Source organism: Cherax quadricarinatus, chromosome 39 (assembly GCF_038502225.1).
Source record: "Cherax quadricarinatus isolate ZL_2023a chromosome 39, ASM3850222v1, whole genome shotgun sequence".
In the NCBI taxonomy this organism is placed as follows: domain Eukaryota; kingdom Metazoa; phylum Arthropoda; class Malacostraca; order Decapoda; family Parastacidae; genus Cherax; species Cherax quadricarinatus.
The window spans coordinates 2,473,209-2,496,946 of record NC_091330.1 but is presented as its reverse complement, the minus strand read 5'-3'; the positions used below and the strand labels follow the sequence as shown (position 1 = coordinate 2,496,946).

Sequence of the window (23,738 nt, the reverse complement as noted above, 5' to 3'; positions counted from 1 at the left end):
AATCCGACGCCGTCTGAAGACTTAGAGCCATCTGTGTACACAGCGGTGGCATGAGAGTGGGAGTGGAAGTGATCAAGAAAAAGAGAGCGGGAAGCCACCGTAGGCAGTTGAGCTTTTGAGCAAGGGAGTGAGAAAGAACAGACCCGAACAGCTGGAACTTCCCAGGGTGGTAACTGAAGGGAAGACAAGAGTGAATGTAGGCGAAGAGAAAAGGGACGGAGCAAACAGGGGCGGCGAACGAATAAAGAATGTCTAACTAAAAAGCCTGTTTTCAGAGGAGGAAAAAAAAAAAAAGGCACAAAAATACATATAATTTCTTTTATTTTCAATAAGGCAGGAAAAAATAAAGAAAATGTATAAAACTACACTTTGCAATCTTATAAAAAGTAAGGTTTACATTCCATATATTATGCATGTCTTCAATGGCCATAGTAAAGCAGCACATACCATCTCCCCCCCCAAAAAAAAAATTAAATTAAACTTTTGTATTAATATATAAAATATATATAAATAAAAATTCCACATGGCTATGTAGACTGGCTATCAAAATATATACAGTGAACTCCCACCTATGTGGATAAGGATGGAACACAATGCTGGATACACTGGACAAAAAGATACGATTACAGTCATTTATCCAGGTACAATCAATTTTACACCTCTTACCATTAACCCAACTTTGCATTCATTAGAAAATCCACAATAATTATTAACGGTTAGAAATATGGAAGTGTTAACCTTTGTAACTCAGTGTGGAGGTGGCAGAAACATGACTGCTTTTTCTAACTACAATCAGGTGTCATTGATACAATGTTATGAGCATCTTCCCAAATATCAATCCAGTTTACAATAATTTAGTGTAAACTTGGGCAAATGCTAATAAAACCAACTAAAAAAAACATACAAAAAAGGACTGATTAAAACTGTTATGTTTAATATTACTAGTCTTATGTATCACGATCATAAACGACTTGCAAAGGGAATCGTGCAGAGAAATGTCAATTGCACTCCCCCCACCCTCCATATCAAAGCCACTAATGTAATCTGATTTATACAGTAAAACCTCGATTTAATGAACCAGCTTTTTGGATTTAACCAACAAATTCCAGAAACAGATTGACTCGTTTTCAGAACTGTCCATTATAGCTACAGTCTGATGGGAAAGCTAATTTCAGATTTAAAGGAATCTTATTTCCAAAATTATTCATTATTTACCCAAAAGGCTGAAAGTAATCATTACCAGACACTATACTATCCTATTAGTCTGTTAAATCACCATTTCACTGTACTCTATCAGTTGTTACTAAGCTAACTTCATTTAAAAAAAAGAAAACTAAGCTTTAAGTAGAAAGCTTGAATTTTATATATAAAATTTGCATATTTTCAAAGTGATTTTAATATCAAAATAAACAATACTTCGAGTTTGTATATAAAAAAAATTATACTGCTTAACTGGAAGGAATCCTGTCCCCAATTCAAACAAGAGAGTGTTCACTGTGTATATGGTAAAATTAATTGTATAATGTCCCAAGTAGTAGTACAGGTGTGAAACTATACACATGAATGAGAACTTTTTACTCTTGACACTTTTATTTTTAACTAAATTAAAGACATACAATATTTTCTCACTAACATCCAGTTTCAGTACTACAAGTAGTAATAAAAACAAGGTCACAGTACATTTGACAAAGCTGCTATGTATTCATTCAGCCTCATTGTGGCCTTCTTCTTCATCATTTGTAGAGGAGTGCCAAGTTAGTCGTTCTTCATAGAACTTTATAACCACTTGGGGGCATCTGCTGTTGGCCTGCCTTGCAGGCACCAAATCTGCTTCATCAGTGCCTCTCCTGAAAATATTAATTAGATTTTAGATACAGTACCAAAATCTGATGCTCTATACAAGCTAAATACAAGAATATAGTAATTCAAGAGGTTGGATACTTTTTAAACCATCATTCAAGGGATGCAAAGTAAATTAATAAATTTCATTAACAATATCTCGCTAACTCCTCTCAAGTCATTTACACTGCTCCTAGTGATTTCTTAAAGCTCAGTGGAAGTTGTTTGCACAATATTTTGACTCCCTTAATACTCCTGGAGAGAACATCTGCTCCTGTTGTCCTTGCTGCAAGCTGTATTAACTCCTTCATTAATAATTTCAATGCCTAATAATACCATTTATTCTCTCATTCATCTCTGGTAGTGGCAGCTGGCTTGTTTATGAAAGCTACGAAATTATCTATTGAGCTCAGTGTATACGTACCTCCTATCATTTCCTATAAATTATATCTGCAACTTCCAGGAAGACAACTGTGACAGACAATAACGAGGATCAGTTGGTTTTTGCTCAATCTCCACTTCCCCGCATGCTGTACCATCATTATAATAATTGTGGGGCAGCACTAAACCTGTAGGATTATACAGTACCTGTGTGTGTAAGGGGGGTGGGGTTTCGAAGGTATTCAGGCTTAATTCAGGGAACTGGAGCACAGATCCAATTACCTAGATCAAGAGCCTCACCAGCATCAAGGAACCTCCCTTGAGGGGCCATGCTGTACCACAATATTTAATAGAGCACTACATCATACCCCCACAATCTTCAAAATAATTATATCCCACTACCGAAAATTCACAACAATCTTGATTTTTCTGCACGTGTGATGCAGAGTTCATTTGCATAATGCCAATAAAGCTTTAAATGTTTTCTGTTTAAAACTGTAATTTAAACTCTAAATACTTCACAACAGGTTGAACAATGAAGGAAGAAACACCATCTCATTCATCATCAAATGATCACAAACATACTAACCATTTCATAAGAAACATTAGTTCTCCACTCGAGTCTGTTGCTCCTATAATTCGCTCAGCTTCAAGTCCCCGATCAAATCCCCGTGGCCGACTGTCCTCCTGCAAAATGTATTTATAAATACAAGTAAACAATATTTTTCTTAAAATGCTTCAATAAAGCATGCATGTTTTGCACCTGCCAGATTAAAATTTTACCTGCAGAACTTTTTATAAAATTGTTTGTTATAACTTAAATGAAGCATCAGCTTCAGTTAAGTTCTTAATCCTTTCACTGTCCAGACCCCCAACTTAAGTCCTATTTTAAGCAAATTCCTGTTCCATTTGACCAAATTCTTAGCTTTTTCACTAGTATGCCTTCTGTTCTATGAATTGAGCACAAGAAACTGCCCATTTTACTATTTCATCTACTCAATCAAGTGCACATTAGTCAGTAATTTGCTAATTTTCAATTTTTTTTTTAAATAATCCAAAACAACGTAGACATTCTTGGCACTAAAACATTATTTTTCAACATGCTGGCTGCTTCTCACAAAGGCAGGGTGGCATGAAAAAGAAATGCTTTCACCATCGTTCACACTGTCTTGCCACACCTCTCCAATACTGCACCTCCCTTCCATTTTGAATTCTTATTCACACAAATTATATTACAATCAAAACGAAGCACTAAACCTACTAGGGTCATACAGCACTGCTTATTCACACAAAAATAGAAGACTTACTCTATTTATTGCATAATAAAATATGATTATGGTTTACGCTGTCCCAACAATTAAATCAAGACCTATTAAAAACCCATAAAACAGACTGAGGGCTGTATAGGGGCCTTACCTATCTTCTGGAATATCAGAAAATATTTAATATTTCTGCTACTTTGAACTCAATGTCAAGCTACTTCCAGTCCTGAAACTAATCAAATTATCTCTAGTTCAGTAATATGTCTATTCTATTAAATGATGCCAAGAAACAACCAATAAAACTACCTAGGAAAATACAAATGTATATCCAAAATCACTCTTTTAAACCATATAAACAGTTTTGTTTTTTCCCAAAATGCACTGAGTGGGGCAGGATTTTTTTTTATATGGTGCAAATTCATTCTCTCATATCGAGGCCAAAATTTACAACTCACAGTTTATCTGAGCGAGCTGAGCTCATGACGTAGAACTACATCAGGGACCCTGGCCTCAATGACTTAGTTCAACATGGACAGTGAAAGGGTTAAACTACTTTTTCTTCATGACACAAAGCTACACGTGATCCTATCTGAGGGACACTGGACCTTTCAATATTTATACATCCTGTACTTCTCTCTATTTACAAAATTAAGGATAAAATGAGAAAAACCTGAATCAAATATAGTATATCTAACTACTGTACTGCATCAGTTTCGTTGTTAAATAAGTAGTACGTGATCAACAAGTGATGATGCAGCAGCAGCAGCTGCTACTGCTACTACTACTACTGATGTTGCTACTACTATTACTACTGATTCTACCGCTACAGCTGCTGATTCTGCTACTACTACTATTACTACACTACTACTGTGACTTCTACATCCCCTACTACCACCACCACATTATGACAACTAGGGTTATGGAAGCTAAATCCTTGTGTATCTTAAAAAAATGTTAAACCATTACATGAATGGGCGAGAGTTGTCCCTGCCTAGCATGGGCCAGTAGTCCTGCTTCAGTGCTCCTCCTCTATTATATTATGGTAGGCACCAATGAACCCCGAACACTATCGTAATCACATTGACGTACAGGTCTCCCTCAACATTCACGTTTTCAGCTTTCGCGGGCTTCACACATTCGCGAATTCCCAACCGCCAAATCATATTCAAGTTTCCCGCCACCTGCGAGTCCCTACTACCCTCCCTCCGACCCCTGCAACTGACAGCCAGCCCTCCCACCACTCAGTGTGGTGAGTGTTTTGTTTGTTCATTATTTGCTATTAAACTACAGTATAAATAATGTAAACACATTCATGACTGCATATTGGAATGGCTATTTGGACAGGTATTAGACGGTGACATGTGTTTACTCTTGAACACAGCAAAGAATCAAACATTTCTGCTACTGCTAATAATAACAATAGTAATAATAATAATAATAAGAAGATATAATTGAAGAAGGAAATTGTACAAAAATACGAGGGAGTGGTTGACACATCGTCAGTGTGGCTTTGTTTATGCTGGAGTGAGCATTAGTCTCCCTGCTCTTCCAAACATTTCACAATAATTCGTTGTTTGGTGCTTGTAGATTGAGTGCGACTGGAGTGGTTGAGGCAGTGGTAGAGGCAGTGATAGAGGCAGTGATAGAGGCAGTGATAGAGGCAGTGGTAGAGGCAGTGGTAGAGGCAGTGGTAGAGGCAGTGGTAGAGGCAGTGGTAGAGGCAGTGGTAGAGGCAGTGGTAGAGGCAGTGATATTTACTAACACACATGTTATAAATAATAATAGTACATTACGAATAACATTTATTATTATTATAAATGTTATTAATATTAACATGTACTATTATTATAGGTATTATTATTATTATTATAGGTAGTAGGTTGGTAGACAGCAACCACCCAGGGAGGTACTACCGTCCTGCCAAGTGAGTGTAAAACGAAAGCCTGTGATTGTTTTACATGATGGTAGGATTGCTGATGTCTTTTGTCTGTCTCATAAATATGCAAGATTACAGGCATGTCTTGCTACTTCTACTTACACTTAGGTCACACTACACATACATATACACATTTATTCATACACACTCATCTGAGTTTTCTTTGATTTTATCTTAATAGTTCTTGGTCTTATTAATTTTCCTTTTATATCCATGGGGAAGTGGAATAAGAATCTTTCCTCCGTAAGCCATGCGTGTTGTAAAAGTCAACTAAAATGCCGGGAACAATGGGCTAGTAACCCCTTTTCCTGTAAAGATTACTAAAAAGAATAAGAAGAAGAAAATTGTCAAAGTGGGAAGTCTGAATGTGCGTGGATGTTGTGCAGATGATAAGAAAGAGATGATTGTGGATGTTATGAATGAGAAGAAGCTGGATGTCCTGGCTTTAAGTGAAACAAAGCTGAAGGGGGTGGGAGAGTTTCAGTGGAGAGGAATAAATGGGATTAGGTCAGGGGTTTCAAATAGAGTTAGAGCTAAAGAAGGAGTAGCAATAATGTTGAAGGATAAGCTATGGCAGGAAAAGAGGGACTATAAATGTATTAATTCAAGGATTATGTGGAGTAAAATAAAGATTGGATGTGAAAAGTGGGTTATAATAAGCGTGTATGCACCTGGAGAAGAGAGAAGTGTAGAGGAGAGAGAGAGATTTTGGGAAATGTTGAGTGAATGCGTGGGGAGTTTTGAATCAAGTGTGAGAGTAATGGTGGTTGGGGATTTCAATGCTAAAGTGGGTAAAAATGTTATGGAGGGAGTAGTAGGTAAATTTGGGGTGCCAGGGGTAAATGTAAATGGGGAGCCTTTAATTGAGCTATGTGTAGAAAGAAATTTGGTAATAAGTAATACATATTTTATGAAAAAGAGGATAAATAAATATACAAGGTATGATGTAGCACGTAATGAAAGTAGTTTATTAGATTATGTATTGGTGGATAAAAGGTTGATGGGTAGGCTCCAGGATGTACATGTTTATAGAGGGGCAACTGATATATCGGATCATTATTTAGTTGTAGCTACAGTTAGAGTAAGAGGTAGATGGGAAAAGAGGAAGGTGGCAACAACAAGTAAGAGGGAGGTGAAAGTGTATAAACTAAGGGAGGAGGAAGTTCGGGTGAGATATAAGCGACTATTGGCAGAAAGGTGGGATAGTGCAAAGATGAGTAATGGGGGGGTTGAAGAGGGTTGGAATAGTTTTAAAAATGCAGTATTAGAATGTGGGGCAGAAGTTTGTGGTTATAGGAGGGTGGGTGCAGGAGGAAAGAGGAGTGATTGGTGGAATGATGAAGTAAAGGGTGTGATAAAAGAGAAGAAGGTAGCTTATGAGAGGTTTTTACAAAGCAGAAGTGTTATAAGAAGAGCAGAATATATGGAGAGTAAAAGAAATGTAAAGAGAGTGGTGAGAGAGTGCAAAAGGAGAGCAGATGATAGAGTGGGAGAGGCACTGTCAAGAAATTTTAATGAAAATAAGAAAATTTTTTGGAGTGAGTTAAACAAGTTAAGAAACCCAAGGGAAAATATGGATTTGTCAGTTAAAAACAGAGTAGGGGAGTTAGTAGATGGGGAGATGGAGGTATTAGGTAGATGGCGAGAATATTTTGAGGAACTTTTAAATGTTAAGGAAGAAACAGAGGCAGTAATTTCATGCACTGGTCAGGGAGGTATACCATCTTTTAGGAGTGAAGAAGAGCAGAATGTAAGTGTGGGGGAGGTACGTGAGGCATTACGTAAAATGAAAGGGGGTAAAGCAGCTGGAACTGATGGGATCATGACAGAAATGTTAAAAGCAGGGGGGGATATAGTGTTGGAGTGGTTGGTACTTTTGTTCAATAAATGTATGAAAGAGGGGAAGGTACCTAGGGATTGGCGGAGAGCATGTATAGTCCCTTTATATAAAGGGAAAGGGGACAAAAGAGACTGTAAAAATTATAGAGGAATAAGCTTACTGAGTAGACCAGGAAAAGTGTACTGTAGGGTTATAATTGAAAGAATTAGAGGTAAGACAGAATGTAGGATTGCGGATGAGCAAGGAGGTTTCAGAGTGGGTAGGGGATGTGTAGATCAAGTGTTTACATTGAAGCATATATGTGAACAGTATTTAGATAAAGGTAGGGAAGTTTTTATTGCATTTATGGATTTAGAAAAGGCATATGATAGAGTGGATAGAGGAGCAATGTGGCAGATGTTGCAAGTATATGGAATAGGTGGTAAGTTATTAAATGCTGTAAAGAGTTTTTATGAGGATAGTGAGGCTCAGGTTAGGGTGTGTAGAAGAGAGGGAGACTATTTCCCGGTAAAAGTAGGTCTTAGACAGGGATGTGTAATGTCACCATGGTTGTTTAATATATTTATAGATGGGGTTGTAAAGGAAGTAAATGCTAGGGTGTTCGGGAGAGGGGTGGGATTAAATTTTGGGGAATCAAATTCAAAATGGGAATTGACACAGTTACTTTTTGCTGATGATACTGTGCTTATGGGAGATTCTAAAGAAAAATTGCAAAGGTTAGTGGATGAGTTTGGGAATGTGTGTAAAGGTAGAAAGCTGAAAGTGAACATAGAAAAGAGTAAGGTGATGAGGGTGTCAAATGATTTAGATAAAGAAAAATTGGATATCAAATTGGGGAGGAGGAGTATGGAAGAAGTGAATGTTTTCAGATACTTGGGAGTTGACGTGTCGGCGGATGGATTTATGAAGGATGAGGTTAATCATAGAATTGATGAGGGAAAAAAGGTGAGTGGTGCGTTGAGGTATATGTGGAGTCAAAAAACGTTATCTATGGAGGCAAAGAAGGGAATGTATGAAAGTATAGTAGTACCAACACTTTTATATGGGTGCGAAGCTTGGGTGGTAAATGCAGCAGCGAGGAGACGGTTGGAGGCAGTGGAGATGTCCTGTTTAAGGGCAATGTGTGGTGTAAATATTATGCAGAAAATTCGGAGTGTGGAAATTAGGAGAAGGTGTGGAGTTAATAAAAGTATTAGTCAGAGGGCAGAAGAGGGGTTGTTGAGGTGGTTTGGTCATTTAGAGAGAATGGATCAAAGTAGAATGACATGGAAAGCATATAAATCTATAGGGGAAGGAAGGCGGGGTAGGGGTCGTCCTCGAAAGGGTTGGAGAGAGGGGGTAAAGGAGGTTTTGTGGGCGAGGGGCTTGGACTTCCAGCAAGCGTGCGTGAGCGTGTTAGATAGGAGTGAATGGAGACGAATGGTACTTGGGACCTGACGATCTGTTGGAGTGTGAGCAGGGTAATATTTAGTGAAGGGATTCAGGGAAACTGGTTATTTTCATATAGTCGGACTTGAGTCCTGGAAATGGGAAGTACAATGCCTGCACTTTAAAGGAGGGGTTTGGGATATTGGCAGTTTGGAGGGATATGTTGTGTATCTTTATATGTGTATGCTTCTAGACTGTTGTATTCTGAGCACCTCTGCAAAAACAGTGATAATGTGTGAGTGTGGTGAAAGTGTTGAATGATGATGAAAGTATTTTCTTTTTGGGGATTTTCTTTCTTTTTTGGGTCACCCTGCCTCGGTGGGAGACGGCCGACTTGTTGAGAAAAAAAAAAAAAAAAATGTACTATTATTATTTATAACATACGTATATGTTAGTAAATACCACTGCCTCAACCGCTGAATTATTGTGAAATGTTTGGAAGAGCAGGGAGATTAATGTTCACTCCAGCATAAACAAAGCCACACTGAAGATGTGTCAACCACTCCCTCGTATTTTTGTACAATTTCCTCCTTCAATTTTTTTTTTTATTATCACACTGGCCGATTCCCACCAAGGCAGGGTGGCCCGAAAAAGAAAAACTTTCACCATCATTCACTCCATCACTGTCTTGCCAGAAGGGTGCTTTACACTACAGTTTTTAAACTGCAACATTAACACCCCTCCTTCAGAGTGCAGGCACTGTACTTCCCATCTCCAGGACTCAAGTCCGGCCTGCCGGTTTCCCTGAACCCCTTCATAAATGTTACTTTGCTCACACTCCAACAGCACGTCAAGTATTAAAAACCATTCGTCTCCATTCACTCCTATCAAACACGCTCACGAACGCCTGCTGGAAGTCCAAGCCCCTCGCACACAAAACCTCCTTTACCCCCTCCCTCCAACCTTTCCTAGGCCGACCCCTACCCTGCCTTCCTTCCACTACAGACTGATACACTCTTGAAGTCATTCTTCAATTATATCGTATTATTATTATTATTATTATTACTATTGTTATTATTAGCAGTAGCAGAAATGTTTGATTCTTTGCTGTGTTCAAGAGTAAACACATGATGTCACCATCCAATACCTGTTCAAATAGCCATTCCAATATGCAGTCATGAATGTGTTTACATTATTTATACTGTAGTTTAATAGCAAATAATGAACAAACAAAACACTCACCACACTGAGTGGTGGGAGGGATGGCTGCCAGTTGCAGGGGTCAGAGGGAGGGTAGTAGGGACTCGCAGTGGTGGAGGCATTGGTGGAGTCTGTGGTATTTAATAACATACATGCTATTAAAGAATAACATGTATATATTTAGTACAATTTACGACGTTTTCATGTATTTTATGATTGTTCATGGTTCAACAAGTTCAGTATTGTATTATATTTCCCTACAATATATTGGGGCACCAAACATTCACGGTTTTTCAACATTCGCGAGGCTCTTGATCCCCTAACCCTCGCGAATGTTGAGGGACACCTGTATAGTGTATATACAGTAGGTACTATGTTGATATCAAGTTCTCTCTAAATTCAACCCTGATATGCAAATGGATAGAAGCAGGCAAGTGATCTTTCAGTATCAGAACAGTGTATGCATAACCTGTAACACAAAATATGAGTTTAACAACTAAACTTGCGTACATTTCGCACACAGAAGGTACTGTACTGACATACAGCCTCTCCTCACATAGCGATATACTTGTTTACCGATGACTAAGACTTACGATGGACTCTGACTAGTATGCATACCTAAATAATGCATATTAGAGCTGATTTCCTCTATTCTGTTAATTACAATATACTATATAAACATTTAAAAATACAGTGGACCCCCGAGTTTCGTGATTAATCCGTTCCAGAGAGTCTGCCGACTGGCGAAATCCACGATTGGCGAATCTATTTTCCCCATAAGAAATAATGGAAACCCAATTAATCCATTTCAGACAGCCAAAAGTATTAACAAAAAAAAATTTTTTTAAAGATTAAATATAGAATTACATACAGAAAACAATGACAAATAAATATAAAGCACTAATAAAATGGATAAATGAACATTTAACATCACACTTAACCTTTATTGATTCTTGTTGGTGTAGGAGGTAGATAGGAAGCAAGAGGAAGGCAAGTTTATTATGCTTCAATATGAGGCTAATATCTCTACGGCTTATTTATCTATCACAATTCATCTAATATGACATTATAACAAACATGAGATGTACTCTAGAATGAATAAAATATGTCATAATGTACGAGAGTAAATGTACATGTAAGTGTTGTTGTTGGGTTTAAGGGCCGCCACTGGGAGAAGCCGTGTTGGTGGCGGTGAAGGCTTGGGCCGCCACCACCATCACACTTAACCCATTGAGGGTTTCGGCCATACTAGTACGGCTTATGACCCAGCGTTTTTGACATACTAGTACGCCTAAATTCTAGCACCCTCAAATCTAGTGGGAGACAGCTGGTAGGCCTACATATGAAAGAATGGGTCTATGTGGTCAGTGTGCACAGTATAAATAAAATCCTGCAGCACACAGTGCATAATGAGAAAAAAAAAACACAGTTTTTTTGGAATAAAACAGCGACTTAGCGCTGTATTTTCGTATATTATTTATTGTTCTATTCTAGTTTTCTTGGTCTCATTTTATAGAAGGGAAGTCATATTAAAGAAATTGAGATGATTTTGACTGGTTTTACAATGAAAATTGCCTTGAAATTGAGCTCAAAGTAGCAGAAATGTTTGATTTTTACCAAAGTTCAAAAGTAAACAAATCATGCCAAGCGTCCAATACACGTCAACTGGTGAGTAATATTCTTTCGCAAGTGCGCCAATATTATTTATAATTTTTTTTACACTAATGCAGTAGTCTGCATAACAGTAAATCTTCTATTTTTTGTGAGAATAAAAATTCAAAGTGGAAAGCAAAAGAATGTAGGAGGGGCCTTGAGACGTGACTAATGAACAGAGGAAATGTCATTTTAATGCCAGGAATGTCTTTCTTGTTTATTCTGGACCCTATTCGGAAATTGGCATCTTTTGAAATTTGTGTGAAATTGGCAAAATTGCTAAATTCTTGCACTCATTCGATAGAAAAAATGGAGTTCTAGCAAAATATTCATGTTTTTTTGTCAACTAGTACAGTGGAATTGGCCGAAAATGGGGCTCAAAGTGGGCAAATTCACCGATGCGTAAACATCGCCGAGACGGCTAACTTCGCCAGAGCATAATTCCGTAAGTTTTCCATCAAATTTCATACTTTTGGTGTCATTATGATCGGGAAAAGATTCTCTATCTTTTCACAAGAAAACATTATTATTATTATTTTTTAAATTTGGCGGACCCTGAGAACGAGTCTCAGAGAGGGCCTGTCGACCCTCAAAGGGTTAAACAATGTATGTAATTTATAAATAAGAAATATTTACATTTTCAGAGTGGGTAGGGGATGTGTAGATCAAGTGTTTACATTGAAGCATATATGTGAACAGTATTTAGATAAAGGTAGGGAAGTTTTTATTGCATTTATGGATTTAGAAAAGACATATGATAGAGTGGATAGAGGAGCAATGTGGCAGATGTTGCAAGTTTATGGAATAGGTGGTAAGTTACTAAATGCTGTAAAGAGCTTTTATAAGGATAGTGAGGCTCAGGTTAGGGAGTGTAGAAGAGAGGGAGACTACTTCCCGGTAAAAGTAGGTCTTAGACAGGGATGTGTAATGTCACCATGGTTGTTTAATATATTTATAGATGGGGTTGTAAAAGAAGTAAATGCTAGGGTGTTCGGGAGAGGGGTGGGATTAAATTATGGGGAATCAAATTCAAAATGGGAATTGACACAGTTACTTTTTGCTGATGATACTGTGCTTATGGGAGATTCTAAAGAAAAATTGCAAAGGTTAGTGGATGAGTTTGAGAATGTGTGTAAAGGTAGAAAGTTGAAAGTGAACATAGAAAAGAGTAAGGTGATGAGGGTATCAAATGATTTAGATAAAGAAAAATTGGATATCAAATTGGGGAGGAGTATGGAAGAAGTGAATGTTTTCAGATACTTGGGAGTTGACGTGTCGGCGGATGGATTTATGAAGGATGAGGTTAATCATAGAATTGATGAGGGAAAAAAGGTGAGTGGTGCGTTGAGGTATATGTGGAGTCGAAAAACGTTATCTATGGAGGCAAAGAAGGGAATGTATGAAAGTATAGTAGTACCAACACTCTTATATGGATGTGAAGCTTGGGTGGTAAATGCAGCAGCGAGGAGACGGTTGGAGGCAGTGGAGATGTCCTGTCTAAGGGCAATGTGTGGTGTAAATATTATGCAGAAAATTCAGAGTGTGGAAATTATGAGAAGGTGTGGAGTTAATAAAAGCATTAGTCAGAGGGCAGAAGAGGGGTTGTTGAGGTGGTTTGGTCATTTAGAGAGAATGGATCAAAGTAGAATGACATGGAAAGCATATAAATCTATAGGGGAAGGAAAGAGGGGTAGGGGTCGTCCTCGAAAGGGTTGGAAAGAGGGGGTAAAGGAGGTTTTGTGGGCGAGGGGCTTGGACTTCCAGCAAGCGTGCATGAGCGTGTTAGATAGGAGTGAATGGAGACGAATGATACTTGGGACCTGACGATCTGTTGGAGTGTGAGCAGGGTAATATTTAGTGAAGGGATTCAGGGAAACCGATTATTTTCTTATAGTCGGACTTGAGTCCTGGAAATGGGAAGTACAATGCCTGCACTTTAAAGGAGGGGTTTGGGATATTGGCAGTTTGGAGGGATATGTTGTGTATCTTTATACGTATATGCTTCTAAACTGTTGTGTTCTGAGCACCTCTGCAAAAACAGTGATAATGTGTGAGTGTGGTGAAAGTGTTGAATGATGATGAAAGTATTTTCTTTTTGGGGATTTTCTTTCTTTTTTGGGTCACCCTGCCTCGGTGGGAGACGGCCGACTTGTTGAAAAAAAAAAAAAAAAAAATTACATTTTCCTAGGTAGTAGGTTGGTAAACAGCAACCGCCCAGGGAGATACTACCGTCCTGCCAAGCGAGTGTACAACGAAAACCCGTAATTGTTTTACATAATGGTAGGATTGCTGGTGTCTTTTTTCGGTCTCATAAACATGCAAGATTTCAGGTATGTCTTGCTACTTCTACTTGCACTTAGGTCACACTACACATATATGTACAAGCATATATATACACACCCCTCTGGGCATTATTCTATTTTCTTTTTAGTTCTTGTTCTTGTTTATTTCCTCTTATCTCCATGGGGAAGTGGAACAGAATTCTTCCTCCGTAAGCCATGCGTGTTGTAAGAGGCGACTAAAATGCTGGGAGCAAGGGGCTAGTAACCCCTTCTCCCGTATAAATTATTAAATTTAAGAGAGAAACTTTCGTTTTTCTTTTTGGGCCACCCTGCCTTGGTGGGATACGGCTGGTGTGTTGAAAGAAAGAAGAAAGATGATTTATATTTTAATTTTTAAACAAGTAAGTTTATTCAGGTATACACAAATACAGTTACATACAGTAGGGCCCCAAAAATAACAAAGGCACAATACCGTGACTGGAACGATACACAAATAACCCGCACATAAAAGAGATAAGCTTACGACGACGTTTCGGTCCGACTTGGACCGGCAGGTTAGGTTCCAGGCTACCACCGTAAAGTGGAACCCCCTTTTTTCCACTTATAAATGCATACAAATACTAGATAAGTTTACACTAACATATATTAAGTTAGCAATAGAACTAGGCATCAAAAAACAATAAAAAAGTACAATACACACACACAGTGCACTCATTACTTACCTTAAAATATTTATAGTCTTAATCTAGGTTGAGACAAGTAGTATTTATTGTAAGAAATCAAGTGTGGTATGTATGGTAGTCAGCCGGGCTACCATACCAGGCCACCCCACCTACACATAATCTTCTATGATATTTGAGCATCCCAGAGTGATAAAATGTATATATATAGTTCACTCATTACTTACCTTAAAATATTTGTACTCTTAACCCTTTGACTGTTTTGGCCATATATATACGTCTTACGAGCCAGTGTTTCAGACGTATATATACTCAATAATTCTAGCGGCTTCAAATCAAGTGGAAGAAAGCTGGTAGGCCCACATGTGAGAGAATGGGTCTGTGTGGTCAGTGTGCACCACACAAAAAAAAAATCCTGCAGCACAGAGTGCGTAATGAGAAAAAAATGATCATTTTTTTTTTATTAAAACGCCGACTTTGAGGTGTATTTTCGTATAGTATTTATCAATGTATTTGCATTTTCATGGTCTTAGGTGGTAAAATGGAAAACATATTACAGAAATAGAGATGATTTTTATTACTTTGACGATGAAAACGACCTTGAAACTGAGCTCAAAGTAGCGGAAATGTTCAATTTTTACCAATGTTCAGGAGTAAACAAATCACACCACACGTTCAATACACGTGAACTGGGGAGTCTAATATTCTTTCACTAGTGCACTGATATTATTTATACCATTTTTACAATAATGCAGTAGTCTGCATAACAGTAAATTTTGTATTTTTTTGTATGAATAAAAAATCAAAATAGAAAGCAATGATAATATAAGAAGGGCCTAGAGATGTGACTAATGAACAGAGGATATGTTATTTTTAGTACCAAGAATGTCTACCTTGTTTATTCTGGACCCTATTTTGAAATTGGCATCTTTTTTAGTTTGCGTGAAATTGGCCAAATTGCCAATTTCTGACCATAATATTGGGTAGTCCAAATTGGGAAATGGGAGGTTTCTTGTACTCAGCTGATAGATAAAATGGAGTTCTAAAGAAATAGCTATGAGTTTGGTCAACTGGAACAACGGAAATGGCTGAAAATAGGGCTCAAAGTCGGAGAAATCGCCGATACGCATATGTCGCCGAGACCGCTAACTTCGCGGGAGCGTAATTCCATGAGTTTTTTGACCAAATTTCGAACTTTTGGTGTCATTACCATCGGGAAAAGATTCTCTATTTCATAAGAAAAAATATTTTTTTTCAAAAATTTAGGGACATAGAATGACAGTTTCAGAAAGGGGCCTGAAACAGTCAAAGGGTTAATGTAGGGTTAGGAGTAAGTAAATGAGATAAAACGAATAAATGAGAGAAAGAATGAGTGCATGAGAGAGGACAGGCGCAGAGTTATGTAAACAAACCAGGCGAAGGTAAGTTTTGTAAACAAAGTGTGCACGTCTGGTTTGTGTACAAGTTGTCTCTGCATTGATACGGTAGAATAAATAAAGAAGAACACTTCCATTCTCATGTAACATCATTTTGAGAAGAAAAGACGCTCTGAGTGAAGGCAATGGAAATAAGTCACTGACTTTTTTGTTATCTTGGGTTCTCTACACATATGCTGTTATGTATGATAATCTATGTAACTATTTGTGTATACCTGAATAAACTTGCATACATACGAAAGGAATAATTTTCTACAGTTACCCCCCGTAACACATTTTATCCTATGTTAGATTAGAGAAAATGTTATTCTTGCCGTCACTTGTACAAGTTATCTGGCAACCACATCTCATATTTATGTTTATTTATTCTATTGTGGGGTGTATTTATCATCTTTTTATGTTATGTATCGTGTTTATTATATAATTTTGAAAAAAATATCATGGTTGGATTAATGAAAATGTGTATATTAATGTAAGACATATAATGAGACTCGGTGATTATTATTATTTCTAATATGGCGTCACTTGTGCAAGTCGTCTGCTACCACATACCATATTTATGTATATTTATTCTACTGTGGGGTGTATTTATCATATTTATATGTTATGCATCGAGTTTATTATATAATTGAAAAAATATCATAGATGGATTAATGAAAATGTGTATATTAACGTAATATACGACATTTAAATGGGACTCGGCGATTATCATCATTACTAATACGTCTCGAGACACAAGACACTGATTTAAATGTGTACCTGCATGCCAGCACAGTATGTAAGTTTATTTAGGTACAGGTATACATAAGTATAATTATCAGAGTATACATAAAATACGAAAACTTTTAAAAACACTTGAAATTTTGGAGCTTCCAGACAAAATGGAGACTTGGTGGTTACAGATCTCACGGAGAATGTAAACAAACAGGGTGGGGCGCTTTGACCATAGTAGAAAGTCAGGTGGGGGGAGACATATAGCGAGTTTTGGTCATAATTTGAAATGACCGTAGTAGCGGAACGCCGTAAAGTGGGGCCCTACTGTACACAGATTATCATACATAGCAGCAAATGTGTAAAGTACCCAGGGTAACCCAAAAAATTCAAGACGTATTTCCATTGGTGTCCTTTTATATTTACTTATATTTACTTTTATACTTACACTTTTATATTTACACTTTTTTTTTTTTTCAACAAGTCGGTCGTCTCCCACCGAGGCAGGGTGACCCAAAAAAAAGAAAGAAAATCCCCAAAAAGAAAATACTTTCATCATCATTCAACACTTTCACCACACTCACACATTATCACTGTTTTTGCAGAGGTGCTCAGAATACAACAGTTTAGAAGCATATACGTATAGAGATACACAACATATCCCTCCAAACTGCCAATATCCCAAACCCCTCCTTTAAAGTGCAGGCATTGTACTTCCCATTTCCAGGACTCAAGTCCGACTATATGAAAATAACCGGTTTCCCTGAATCCCTTCACTAAATATTACCCTGCTCACACTCCAACAGATCGTCAGGTCCCAAGTATCATTCGTCTCCATTCACTCCTATCTAACACGCTCATGCACGCCTGCTGGAAGTCCAAGCCCCTCACCCACAAAACCTCCTTTACCCCCTCTTTCCAACCCTTTCGAGGACGACCCCTACCCCTCTTTCCTTCCCCTATAGATTTATATGCTTTCCATGTCATTCTACTTTGATCCATTCTCTCTAAATGACCAAACCACCTCAACAACCCCTCTTCTGCCCTCTGACTAATGCTTTTATTAACTCCACACCTCCTAATTTCCACACTCCGAATTTTCTGCATAATATTTACACCACACATTGCCCTTAGACAGGACATCTCCAATGCCTCCAACCGTCTCCTCACTGCTGCATTTACCACCCAAGCTTCACATCCATATAAGAGTGTTGGTACTACTATACTTTCATACATTCCCTTCTTTGCCTCCATAGATAACGTTTTTTGACTCCACATATACCTCAATGCACCACTCACCTTTTTTCCCTCATCAATTCTATGATTAACCTCATCCTTCATAAATCCATCCGCCGACACGTCAACTCCCAAGTATCTGAAAACATTCACTTCTTCCATACTCCTCCTCCCCAATTTGATATCCAATTTTTCTTTATCTAAATCATTTGATACCCTCATCACCTTACTCTTTTCTATGTTCACTTTCAACTTTCTACCTTTACACACATTCTCAAACTCATCCACTAACCTTTGCAATTTTTCTTTAGAATCTCCCATAAGCACAGTATCATCAGCAAAAAGTAACTGTCAATTCCCATTTTGAATTTGATTCCCCATAATTTAATCCCACCCCTCTCCCGAACACCCTAGCATTTACTTCTTTTACAACCCCATCTATAAATATATTAAACAACCATGGTGACATTACACATCCCTGTCTAAGACCTACTTTTACCGAGAAGTATTCTCCCTCTCTTCTACACACCCTAACCTGAGCCTCACTATCCTCATAAAAGCTCTTTACAGCATTTAGTAACTTACCACCTATTCCATATACAGTGGACCCCCGCATAGCGAACTTAATCAGTGCAAGAGGGCTGGTCGTTATGCGAAATGTTCGCTATGCGAATTAATTTTCCCCATAAGAAATAATGGAAATAAAATTAATCCGTGCAAGACACCCAAAAGTATGAAAAAAAATTTTTTTTACCACAAAAAAATGTTAATTTTAGTACACACAAACTGAAAAAGGCATGCACAATTACATGACACTTACTTTTATTGAAGATCTGGTGATGATTGATGGGATGGGAGGAGGGGAGAGAGAGTGTTAGTGTTTAGAAGGGGAATCCCCTTCCATTAGGACTTGAGGTAGCAAGTCCTTTTCCGGGGTTACTTCCCTTCTTCTTTTAATGCCACTAGGACCAGCTTCAGAGTCACTGGACCTCTGTCGCACAACAAATCTGTCCATAGAGCTCTGTACCTCCCGTTCCTTTACGATTTGTCTAAAATGGGCCATAACATTGTCATTGAAATAGTCACCAGCACGGCTTGCAACAGCTGTGTCAGGGTGATTTTCATCCATAAAGGTTTGCAGTTCAACCCACTGTGCACACATTTCCTTAATTTTTGAAGTAGGCACAATGGATTCCACAACTGGCATAGGCTTCTCAGGGTTAGCCCCAAACCCTTCAAAATCTTTCTTAATTTCCATACTAATTCTCACCCTTTTTACCACAGGGTTGGCACTAGAAGCTTTCTTGGGGCCCATGGTCACTTATTTTCCAGAAACAGCACCGAAAACACTGTAATAATACGAAATATTCCGAGTGTATGCTTGAATGTTACCGCGGAGGCTGGCTGGTAAACAATGGACGCGTCTCGGACGAAGGTCGCTGAGCGGGTTTTTGTCCACTATGCGGGGCAAAATTTTGGCGAACAAAGCGTTCGCTATGCGGATTGTTCGCTATGCAAGGCGTTCGCTATGCGGGGGTCCACTGTACTTGCAACATCTGCCACATTGCTCCTCTATCCACTCTATCATATGCCTTTTCTAAATCCATAAATGCAATAAAAACTTCCCTACCTTTATCTAAATACTGTTCACATATATGCTTCAATGTAAACACTTGATCTACACATCCCCTACCCACTCTGAAACCTCCTTGTTCGTCCGCAATTCTACATTCTGTCTTACCTCTAATTCTTTCAATTATAACCCTACCGTATACTTTTCCTGGTATACTCAGTAAACTTATTTACACTTACCTTGGAGATATTAGCTTGATGAAAGAGATGTTGGCAGAGGTTTAGGGTGGTGGAAGAAAGCAGGGCAGTGTATGTTCAGCGGTCCTATACACATCCAACAACATTGGAGAGTTACTCTCATGTTTTCTATCGCTTACTTGCTTAACTTGCTTGCTACACTGTTAATTCTACACTTTATCGCTGGCTGGAGCTATAGCCTTTATCAATACCTGCTGCTTTAGTATCATACATATTGTAGAATCACTGCAGAAGGCACATTCACCCCTCTCTCTTCCTCCTCTACTTTAGTACTTTGCTACGAGTTTTTTCTTGAATTCTATCAGGTTTCTCACCTTTACCAAAGGGCTGGCACTAGATGCTTTCTTTGGGCCCATGGTGGCTTATTTATCAGTTGCAAACACAAAAAACAATGAATTATTATGAAGTGTGTTGTATGAACCCATGGGGTGATGGTCACATGCTGGTAAACAATGGCACACTGAGTGTGAACAGTGCAGGAGAGACTGTGCGCGCTGACGGGCAGACGTGTACCAGAAGGTCGCTGAATCATAAGTCCAATCACGAACCACAAAGCTGAAACTTGCCGAAAGTCGGATTTCAAGAGTCACAGCCGCTGAACGACGGGGGTCCACCGTATACTAAAAATGTTATAAATGTTGCAGAGGTGATATTAAAATAATATCAAAGATGGGTGACAAACCCGCCACCATTACACTATGCTCCTTGCTTAGTGACGAATTCATTTACTGAAGTGGTCTTAGGAAAGGAACTCCATTGCCGAGGAGAGGCTGTATTCAGTTTCCTCTCATTTAAACCCTGAATATGCAAATAGAGAAGCACAGGATATAAAACCTTTAAGTCCCACTGGATTTGTATATATGTAAACATTATTTCCAGTATCCTCACAATTCAGCCCTGATGATGCAGAGGATATGAAAACACTACATATAAAAAACATTAGAACATAAGCAGAGTACGTACTACAGTAGGTTTATGGGTACATGCTTGGAGGAAAGTTCAACTCATACACAAAAAAAAAAAAAAAAAAAAAAAAAAAAAAAAAAAAAAAAAAACAAACCAAAAACCACACACACACACACACACACACACACACGCACGTGTGTACCTGTCCAAACTATTTTTAAAGCTACCCAAAGTTTGGCAATAGTTATAGATTACTCCCATCTGTGAGACCTCAAAATATAACCCTCCTGCCCATCTTACATCTGGGGTTCAGCAAAAACCTGATTATCCGAGATAGTATACCCTTCCATCTTATGACAGACTTATTGTCAGCAACATATGATAAACCCACTATCTGAAAATTAAAAGACTCATGATATACATAAATACATACCTCTACTGCTTTTTTGGTTTTCTTTTTAGATGCATCATCTGTTGCTGGAGTTTTTCTTTTCTTCTCTTCCTTCTTTTTGGCATCTTCTTTCTTTCTTCGTTCTTCAAATTCTGATATCAGTTCTGGACAATCTAGGTGGGATTCTGGTTCCCATGTGTTGTCTTCACTGTAAAGGATAAACTTTTATTACTTAGATTAAACTAATAAATACCCTAGTCGAGCAATGTGATAAAAAATACCAATCCCAAGAATCAAAGCTAGAGAGGGTAATATGTGATAGGTATGTAATTAGCTTTGACATTTGAAGAGAGCTTTGACTGTATAGGTAATATATTCAGTACTCTTGGCAATATTAAAAAAAAAAAAAAACAGTAAAAGCAACTATGCAATCTGAATAATGCACAACACAATTATACTATCATAACATCAGATAAAAAAAACATTAAATTATTAAAAGACTCCTACAAGTTCTAAGACATCTATGGCACTTGAATTATAAAATGCATGAAGAAAGTGTTGACCTAAGCCATAAGTCAAGTATTAAAATGTGTTTCACATGGGAAATAGAAGGGGGAAGCAACTGCCAGCAGCTGACTACAAGCAAGATGTGTGGGCTCGATCCTCAAATTGACAAGTTTGGCCTCAACGTGACAATTTCTGCTTAAGGAGTTCATACATAAGGTGGATACTTAGCTTCAACAATCAGAGAATTGACAAAATATAAGGAGAGTTATCCAACATTCCTTGAAAAACCATGCAGTACAACCCTAACTGAAACCAATGCATGGAAAAATTGAATACAGAAGTAAACAAGGTCTGTATTCAATTCAATTTGCCGAGATCCAAATGGAACACAGGAAAAATACCTACATGAAAATTACCAATTTAGAGCAGAACCTAAAGTATTTCTACCAGAGAATAAATAAAAATAAAAAAAAATTACCAAAAAGTCATTCAGGAAAATTGAATAAATAAATATTTTTCACAAAAGTTAGTCAAAACCCTCTACCACTACTGACCCCTCTATATAAAGGTGGGTTATAAACCAATGATAAAAATAGAAATTAGGGAAATCCTAAAGGAGCTTACGCAAGCTGTCCCTACTTTTGCCAAGGCTATCAGGAAGTGTCATTCTCTCAGAGGAATAGATATAGGCAGGTATTTCAACTGCCACATGAAGAGAGACTAACTTCCATGACTTGCATACTCACTTTAGGGCAATAAAGTGTTAAACTCTATACTTACTCTCCATAACCCTTCCATTTTAGGTAGTATTCAACACGACCATTTCGTACACGCTTATCTAAAATCTTCTCAACTGAGTACTCCTCCTCTTCCTCCTGGTCATCTGGATCCGGAGAATGGTCCTTTTTTTTGGGCATCGTGTTTGATTCCCCTAAACAAATATATAACACTGTAATTTTAAAGCCTATTTACTTTTATTTTAAAAACAAAGTATTATGCACACCAAAATCATATGAATTATACTGCAAAAGTGAGTTATACAAAGAAAATATGTTTTGTGAAATGCCAGTCTAGGTAATCGATATAAAAATTTCCATGCTTGTAGCTCAGCTAATGATATCATCTACTTGTATATACGTACACAGTAAAAACTAATAAAAAATCTACTGAAGAATTAAATCCAGTTTACTCCCAAATAAAGACAACAATATATAATTTAGTTTTACCTGAGACTCCCAGTTTGAACCCTAGTTAGCTGCACGACCTTAGCCCGCATTTTCAATAACTTACGAATTAAATGTACGTACTTTTCAATTTCCGAAAGTAGTACTCCATTACCATTATAGCACACTGGGGAAGAATTACCATTTCCATTAGTGGAGAACATTATCATTATGGAGTTCCTGGGCAGGGTAACTTCCCTTCACCCCTTATACAAAGCTATGTTTTTGGGGTGGGGTTAGGGGTAAGGCCTAGCATTGCCGCTTAGTATAAACAAACTGGTCAGTGTTCTTGACATGTGCTATATGACTGTCCCTGGTAATTTGTACATTTTCCATAATTATCAAAGTCACATCTCTGGATAGTGATCATGACACCCAAGAGGAATAGCAATGCTGAAGGTACCAAAAAGAAAATTGTGTGAAATCTAATCATAAAAAAAGACCACCACCCAGACATCCCTAGACGGCTTCTACAAACATCGAGTTCACTAGTGTAACCTACTGTACACCAGTAAACAAAATGGGTTATAAATGAAATAAAGTTTGTAATAATATAAATTTAATAAAACAGACAGTGAGAAGGTATTGGCACGAATGTCGTAGCAGCTGAAGTCAATGGCACTGATTCAGACTCCTCTCGAGACGCGTTACCTCTGTTCACTCTCTTGAAGCGGTCTACGGATGTCTGGGTGGTGGCCGTTTTCTTCTCTTCATAGACGAGAAGGTAGCAGTGTACTGCATCAAGGACAGCTGCTGAAACCTTGGTTTACCATTTCACATTTGGGTCCTGTGATTCAAACAACGAGTCTCCAAGCAAACGAAACCCCTCTGCCATCACGTCTGTCTGAAAGCTCCTCAGTTCCAAAACCACTTCTTTTTCGTCCTTCCTTCTCTGGGTTTCCAGCTCCACGAGGTCTTCATTGGTCAACTCTTCTTGAATCAGCATTAGGCTCAGCAGCACCTCACACTACTGCTGATCTTCGAACCAAATGCTTAACAGTTTTTCAAGATCTTCCATTACTTTTCCATGTCTTTTACTGCCAGTGCAGACTGCACT

The 23,738-nt window shown here is 38.0% G+C and overlaps 1 protein-coding gene across 1 annotated transcript in view; it reads right to left on the bottom strand.

Moving 5' to 3' along the window:
* Nucleotides 1–304: 304 nt before the first annotated feature.
* LOC128696278 (chromobox protein homolog 1) overlaps nt 305–23,738 on the bottom strand; it is a 27,036-nt gene continuing 3,602 nt past the window's right edge. The window contains exons 3-6 of the mRNA XM_070092271.1: nt 22,239–22,330; nt 20,994–21,159; nt 2,810–2,907; nt 305–1,847 (exon numbers count right to left, since the gene is read on the bottom strand). Coding sequence (XP_069948372.1) covers nt 1,703–1,847; nt 2,810–2,907; nt 20,994–21,159; nt 22,239–22,330 — 501 coding nt within the window. The 3' untranslated portion in view covers nt 305–1,702. The remainder of the gene's footprint in view (nt 1,848–2,809; nt 2,908–20,993; nt 21,160–22,238; nt 22,331–23,738) is intronic.